Source organism: Chenopodium album, chromosome 7 (genome assembly GCF_948465745.1).
Source record: "Chenopodium album chromosome 7, dcCheAlbu1.1, whole genome shotgun sequence".
Taxonomy (NCBI): Eukaryota; Viridiplantae; Streptophyta; class Magnoliopsida; order Caryophyllales; family Amaranthaceae; genus Chenopodium; species Chenopodium album.
In genome coordinates, this window is record NC_137840.1 from 24211909 (window position 1) to 24220437 (window position 8529).

Here is an 8529-nt window from a genome sequence, read left to right on the forward strand (position 1 = left end):
AAATGTTCCAAAGATGCAACTAAAAAATTGGATGTTTTTTTTTTTTTGGGGGGGTTCTATTTTAGTTTGCTACTATAGCTTATTATTGTCAATTTACTATTTTTAAGGTAGAAATTCAAAGGCTCAAAGCAATAATTATGAAATGGGTAGTTTGGGTACCACATATTGATTAATTTTGTAAACAAATATTTTTGTTTTAATTATGGCCCAATTACTTAGGTTAGAAAAGGGCCCCAAAAATATTTAAGACGGCCCTGCAACTACTTGGTAATCCTTAAGCCCCACTATGTCATGCTTCTTGATTTTAGGAAACATGCATCAGTGTATTTATATAGCGCTCAACCGCCTAATCAAATACTACCTCCGTTAATAGTTATTTACAACATTTATCAAAAAGGGTGGATCTTTTACCAAAACGGTTAATTTAATAAAATTATTTACCAAAATGGCTAATTATGAATTTTAATTCCAAAACTAGCTAAATTATTGACTTGGAAGTAAATTAGCTATTTCTTTTTCCTTAATTTGCACCGGTTTTGTTTAGGGTTCACTTTATTTTTTTTTTCTTTTAATTTAGTTTTTTGCTTTTATTTTAAGTTTGTTTTAAGGAATTTTTGTAAGTTGGAAAATTTAACGATATACGGAGTACAAATATACTAATTTTTTCATCTAGATCGTACCATTTAAATTTGGAATTTTAAGTAGTATTGTTCTATCAACACTACCGCAAATTTATACAACGATAAGGGTTTTTAAGGTATTGTTCATCTTTTTTCATGCCTATTCATTTTATACTCTCTGTTAATGTTAGCTAATTTGAATATTTTTTAGTTTAATGTGTACAAATGTACAATAAATCAATTTTACACATAATTATGTGAATATAATGGCAGACAATGAATATGTTCTCAATTGTATTTTTTTTTTCTTTTTTAAAATGTTGATTCTTGCACCTCTGAACAAAGTAAAGTCTCCAGAGAATTGTTGCAAATATATTATGTTTAATGTTATTTTTCAAATTAATGGGAAGGGATTATTTTTTTTTTTTTTTTGTGCAAAACAAGGGATAGCCCCTAACAAAAGAAAAACACACTAACAGAAATTAAAACAAACAAACACAGAAAACAAAAGCACACCCTACGAAAAACAAGCTAGCTACCCTCTCATCTTTGGATATCTTAAATTACGGCATTAGAATCCCCCTCACCCCCCCCCCCCCCAAAAAAAAAAAAAAAATCCTTTAAAAAAACCCATAAATGAACCAAACTAGTTCAAAGGAAAATAAGAAATAAATAATTTCCTTCCAAATATATAAGTTATCTAGTTTTGGAATCTATACTTTAGTATTTAAAAACACAAATCATAATTTTTCATATGACACATGTCATTACAAGTCACTCACTACCACATATGACACATGTCACCCCTTTTGATCTTTTTGTTTAAGTCTTTATACATTCTATAACTTGCAAATTCAATTAAAAAAACGGCTATTTCATCAAATGCCACTGACAAATTTAAAAATTCATCAAATGTCATTGCACTTTTCAGAATTCACCAAATGCCACTCACAAATAATAAAATGTCACATCGTGCCATTATTGAGGTCTGGACGTCAACAGTCCGTTAATGGGATTCCTAATTCACCAAATGCCACTGAATATTTATTAATTTCACCAAATGTCATTACTTATTAAAGTTATTACACAATATACCTCTAAAGTAACGGCTAGTTTTTTTTAACAATTTTGAATTATTGATGGGGCAAAGTAGCCGTTGCACACACATTCTTGTATAAATGTAAGACTTAGAACACACATTGCATCCCTCCTACTTGCATAATCATGAGTTTGATATCAAACACATCTTCCTCAACACACGAGTGTGCATATGTGCGCGTTCCAAATAAATTTTGCGGTTGTGGCAGAAAATACGCGATTAGAAATTCGGAGTCAACATTAAATCCACAAAGGCTATACTACAAGTGTGACTCGTGTAATAGCTTCAAATGGTGCAAAGTTTTAAAGGCGCAAGAAGGTCAAAGTACGGGAAGCTACTATGATAGGGATGGATTGGGACATAGCAATTTGCATGATGAATTAAAGCAATTGAAGAAGAAAGTGAAATAGCAACAAAAACTTTTAAATTCTGTTTTGAAATTAGGTGTATTGATGTGTGTGATATTTGTGATTGTAATGATGAAGTGAACAACATGTAATTGAGATGAAATTGAATAAAGTGTTTACTTGAACATGTCTTCCATATATTTCTTCCTATTTCAATCATGTTCATCCAAAAAATAAGGTCATTGTTCATCCAAAAAATTAAGGCCACTGTTGCCAATATATTTGTCTAAAGTTTACACAAAATATTTACCAAAAAATACTAACACAACACAGCACACATTGGAATTATATTGTTCAACAACTAGACTACATTAACCTAGGTTGATGTGCAGTCAAAAGGGTAGGGGTTTGAAGCTCAAGCAGCTTTCTTTGCTCTCTTCTTGGACCTTGAAGTGCTTGCTTCAGCTTCTGCATTGTTGTTGGTTGCTGCAGTTGTTGCTTCAGCTGCTGCAATCTTTTTTTTTTTTGCAACACATGTCAACATGTTGTGCCCCAACTCATTGCATAGGCTGCACTTAGCTGTGCTATGCCTCTTCCCTTTTCTTGCTTCACTTGCACCTCTTCTTCTCTGCTTCTTAGGTCTGCCTGCAAATCGTTTCACTGGGGGTGGTAGTATGTTAGGCAGGTTGAAAGAAGGCTACTAGGTTTGGTCAGGCATTGGGTGCATATGCTCAGCGTAAGTGCTTTTGTATGCCCTCCCTTTAAAATAAGGTGACACAAAATCTACAGCCTGCAGCCTTTGGTGGTAAATCACCCTAAGTACATGCTTACATGAGATCCTTGAAAGTTGCCACTTTCCACAACCACAAGTTCCAACCCTAAGTTTAATGGGAAAGTACACATGTTGATCCCTCACCTCAAACTCATCACCCCCACATGGTGTAGCATAGCAGAACCTAGACTCATCTGATCTTGTTTGCAAGATCTTAGTAGCATACTTAGTGAGCTCCCCATCTCCCATTGATGTTGCTTTATCAAACCTTGGAGCCATCCTTTTCATGCACCATTGCCTAATAGCTACAAAATAGAAATCAATATAGAAATTACAGTAAAGAAAGGTAGAAGTTGCATTTAGAAACTGACTTAACAACAGAGCAAATTCAATTATAAACCTTCAAGTAGCTTTAACACAAGTAGATCTCTGTATGGCTTGGTGCAAGAGTTGAATGATTCCACAAAATTTGTTGTGTTATGGTCACAACAAATTGTTGGCTCAAACTGATGCCTTGACCAAACCTCAGTGGTGTTGTTCAAGTAATCAACAGCCTTTGGATTGTAGGCATGAATCTTCTCCATTGCTTTGTTGAAGACATATGGATTGTAAGCATCAGCAGCAACCCAAAAGAGCTTGTGAAAAGCTGTTCCACTAAAACCATTTGTTTTGCAATTGTTGTACAAGTGTTGACAGCATATTCTTCTACTGGCTCTGGGGAATGTCTCCATAATTGTTGCATCAACTTCCTGCATAGGAATGTAACAAGTGAGAAGGGAGAACTTTGCCCTTTGAAAAAAAAAATTCACAGCAAATTGAGAATTACCTTCATCCTGTCAGAGATAAAAGTCCAATCATCTCTGTTGCATCCCTCTTTCTGAAAAAGGCACTTCAAATTCCTCATAAAATAACCCCATGTCTCAACACTCTCTGTGCTTACTATGCCATAAGCAAACACAAAGATCTCATTGTTCCCATCAATTTCAACTGTTGTTAGCAGAATCCCCTTATAATAACCACTTAGATGGGCCCCATCAATGTCAATGATAGGCCTACACCCTCTCAAAAAGCCTCTAACTTGGGCAGCAAAGGAGAAGAAGCATGCCTTAAACCTAGGTTGGACATTTGCAGATAATTGTGTCCATGTCACTAGTGCATAACTTCTTGGATTGGTCTCTTTCACCATCTCAGCATATCTTGGAAGGAGACTGTATGCCTCTCCAAAGCCACCATGAATAATCTCCTTGGAAACTGCTTTCACCTTGTAAAACAACCTTTTTTTCACATGAATTATGTACCTTTCCAAACAGATTCTTTGCAAAGACTCTACTGGAATGTCTGGATTGGCTTGAATATCTGACTGCAGATGTCTGCAAAGCCAATCACAGCTAACAACAGGGTTTACCTCAAGCCTGCCACAAGTTGCATGCTCCCCTGTCAATGTCTTGATTGCCCAACTGACTTTGTTAGGCATTGTTGAAGCATGAATTCTCCAGTTGCAGCCATCAATAGCACATCTTGCTATAAACCTTTGAGGGTCACTCTTTTCAACAAAGATTCCAAACCCTTCTTGTACACAAAAATCCTTAAAAACTTCAGTGAATGACTGTTTGTCTGCAAAAATCAGCCATGGCTCTAGTTTAATGCTACCAAATTCACAGTGTCTCCAAACCTTGCCCACTACAAGAAAACAGCAAAATTGCGACGAAAAAAGTTCGTCATAACATATGTCAATTCCGTCGTAAAGTAGGGTTACGGCGGAATTCCGTCGTAAATGGTTGTCGAAAAACCCTTTGTAGGAAAATGGCCATATTACGACGAAATTTCCGTCATAAACCAACTTTACGACGGAATTTACGACGGAAATAATATCGTCGGACTTGGAATTGACCTTTATTGAAGATCCGTCGCAAACTTCCGACGGAAACAGGTGTGTCGCAAACTTTAGGTTACGACGGAATTTTCCGTCGTAATTTATAATTTACGACGGAATTTTCTGTCGTAATTTATAATTTACGACGGAAAAAAGCCTTGCAAAATATAATGTACGACGGAAAAAGCGTCGCAAACTCTAATTTACGACGGAAAATTCCGTCGCAATGTACATATTTGCGACGGAAAATTCCATCGTTATTTATAATTTGCGACGGAATTTTCCGTCGTAAATTTTATTTTGCGACAGAAAATTCTGTCGCAAACTATAAATTTTCGACAGAAATTTCCGTCGCAAATATGTACATTACGACGGAAAATTCCGTCGTAAAATATATTTCCAGCCCAAAACAAATTTCTGTAATTTTCTGCATTTTCAAACCTGAATTTTTGTAATAATAAATTGACAAAAAAAAAAACTAAATATTGAGTCCTGAAATTGTTGTTTTAAAAAAATTAATTACCGACCTACGAAATTATATTTATGTACATATATATATAATAATTATGTCCTAGTACAAAAGATAGTCCACATTTTGGTATATATACCAAACAAAAGCTAGGTTAGAGTGATTCTATGCTAGACTAAAGCTAAGCTACGCAATCGCCTGGAAACCCTGGCCTGCTCCACCACTACCCGGGTCGTCCCTAGGGTCTCGATGCTGAGGATGAATGGTGGAACATGAGTCGTTGTTGGTGAGACGAGTCATCATCTCATCCATACTCTCCTTGTATCTCCTCTCCATTTCAGCTATTCGGGCTTCCATTTGAGTTTGGAGAGCTTGCACCCTGTGTTCCATTTGGCCTTGCATTTGAGAAATGACGGACGACGTGTATTGCTGTGAAGAACGGGAACCTCGACCCATTTGTTTGCCATAGTAGAGCTCTGCACTTTGGCCGAGTCCCTTCACACGCCCCTTCTTATTGCGCCCACCCACCGACTCCCAGTACAACTCATTGGGACTCTTCTGAATCCCCTGACTCCTTGTGTCTTCAAGCTTCTTCTGGTAGGTCTCCTATATTATTGAAGATAAAAAAAAAATATTGTTAAAAAAAACAACCAACAATATAAGGTAAGGTTTCTTTCTTCTAACATTCCAATATCACATACTTTTAGGTGCCTAAGGATAGAAATAAAGAGAAATAAGCACATAAGTCAATTTTCGACCCTAACTCATCCAATATCATCCAAATTTGGCCTATATGGCTAAAATCATGCCTATTTTCTATGTTTTCAATGAAATGGAAGGTTTCTTTCTTCTAACATTCCAATATCAATTGCATTTAGGTGCCTAAGGATAGAAATTAAGAGAATTAAGCACATAAGTCAAATATCGACCCTAACTCATCCAAAATCATCCAAATTTGGCCTATATGGCTAAAACCATGCCTATTTTCTAAGTTTTCAAGCAAATGTAAGGTTTCTTTCTTCTAACATTCCAATATCACATACTTTTAAGTGCCTAAGGATAGAAATTAAGAGAAATAAGCACATATGTCAAATATCGACCCTAACTCATCAAAAATCATCCAAATTTGGCCTATATGGCTAAAACCATGCCTATTTTCTAAGTTTTCAAGCAAATATAAGGTTTCTTTCTTCTAACATTCCAATATCACATACTTTTAAGTGCCTAAGGATAGAAATTAAGAGAAATAAGCACATATGTCAAATATCGACCCTAACTCATCCAAAATCATCCAAATTTGGCCCATATGGCTAAAACCATGCCTATTTTCTATGTTTTCAAGCAAATGTAAGGTTTCTTTCTTCTAACATTCCAATATCAATTGCTTTTAAGTGCCTAAGGATAGAAATTAAGAGAATTAAGCACATATGTCAAATATCGACCCTAACTCATCCAAAATCATCCAAATTTGGCCTATATGGCTAAAACCATGCCTATTTTCTATGTTTTCAAGCAAATGTAAGGTTTCTTTCTTCTAACATTCCAATATCAATTGCTTTTAAGTGCCTAAGGATAGAAATTAAGAGAATTAAGCACATATGTCAAATATCGACCCTAACTCATCCAAAATCATCCAAATTTGGCCTATATGGCTAAAACCATGCCTATTTTCTATGTTTTCAAGCAAATGTAAGGTTTCTTTCTTCTAACATTCCAATATCAATTTCTTTTAAGTGCCTAAGGATAGAAATTAAGAGAATTAAGCACATATGTCAAATATCGACCCTAACTCATCCAAAATCATCCAAATTTGGCCTATATGGCTAAAACCATGCCTATTTTCTATGTTTTCAAGCAAATGGACTCGTTCTTTCTTCTAACATTCCAATATCACATACTTTTAAGTGCCTAAGGATAGAAATTAAGACAAATAAGCACATATGTCAAATATCGACCCTAACTCATCCAAAATCATCCAAATTTAGCATATAATGAGTTCTACTTTGCTAATTTGCCATATATCAACTCATATAATAAGTGTTTACCGCAATCCTTTTTGCTTTGTTGTTGGCAGCCACTTGGCTTTTTCCAGGCACTTCCTTGAAGTGTGTCTTCAAGAAAAGATCATGGGCATTTGGTAATTGGCCTTGGTTTTTTGCAGCCTTTATATGTACATGCAGAAAATCAATGAAAACATGTTAGCCCACCAAAATTCATTAATAGACAAATGACTTAATTGTTACTGGACATGTTGTAGGAATTTTACCATCCTTTTAGCATGTTGTACAGATGACATTGAACCTTGAAAGTGGATCGGTTCAACGACATTTTCCATGGATCCGCCTCTTCGGTTCTTCTTGTTTTGTTCCGACCGCTTCTTATATTCTGGATCGGTGGCAACAATTTGCATCATGCCTTCGTGGACATCCGTATTAAGCCATCTTGGTCTGCGACCATTCAGCCTGTGTGTGATGTTGTAGAACGTGTCACGTAGGCGATTTGCAAACTTTTCTTCGAAAGTGTCCTTCACTTGGTTGTTTAACTCAGGTGCCCACTTGAATTTTTTCTGCAAATCAAGAAAATGTCTTTATTACAAAATTCAACTCCATCAATATAATTTATAAAACATGTATTATGTTAGGTTACAGTTATCATACGTTGAACAAGTTCCAAAAGTGCTCTCTCGAATCTTCATCAACCTCTCCATAATTCCTCCAAGGCTTAACATAGTAGCCGGTTAGCGAGTCGGAGAGCACATTCTTCACCAGGATATCATCAAACCTATAATAAAGGATAGACATTCATGTAAGTAGATAATCAACAAAAAGTGAACAAAACATGGTTAAAGTAATACAAATTCACTTTATCAAAGTACAAACGAATTTAAGGATATTTCATTATACAAATACATACGCACCAAAGTGTGGTAGGGTCCAACTCTAGCAAGTCTGTAGCTCATGTTCCTGTTGCTCCTGTTGCCCTTGTACATGCCTAGGAATCTGTCTCCGATTGACGATATCTTGAGAGGCCCCCAAATCATGTGCCTCCTCTTCCTCCATTGACTCATCCTCGTCAGCACGCACAACCTGAGATTTCCCCTTAGTCTTTCTCCTCTTGGACGTTTCTCCTTTATTTCCTCCTCCCATGATGACCAACTGAAAAAGTTGTTAGTACCATGATCGCACATTGTAAACTCATAAATCAGATCCATAAGACATTAAAATAATAAAATGAGACCAAAAATATAATGCAATATTACAAGTCCGAGTAGTCATTAAAAACTAAACATTCGAAGACAATAGTTAAAGGAGTAACTACATATTCTCCTCTTCATTACTCTTATCACTAC

At 35.8% G+C, this 8529-nt stretch overlaps 1 protein-coding gene across 1 annotated transcript; it reads right to left on the reverse strand.

The window, feature by feature from the left end:
* Nucleotides 1–2481: 2481 nt before the first annotated feature.
* LOC145640095 (uncharacterized) lies at nt 2482–8326 on the reverse strand. Its single transcript, XM_081691407.1, has 5 exons — nt 8125–8326; nt 3665–4518; nt 3239–3587; nt 2898–3143; nt 2482–2711 (listed from the first exon to the last, which is right to left on the reverse strand). Exons 1-5 carry the CDS (start codon nt 8324–8326, stop codon nt 2482–2484), a joined length of 1881 nt encoding a protein of 626 aa, XP_081547533.1.
* Between the last annotated feature and the right edge of the window lie 203 nt (nt 8327–8529).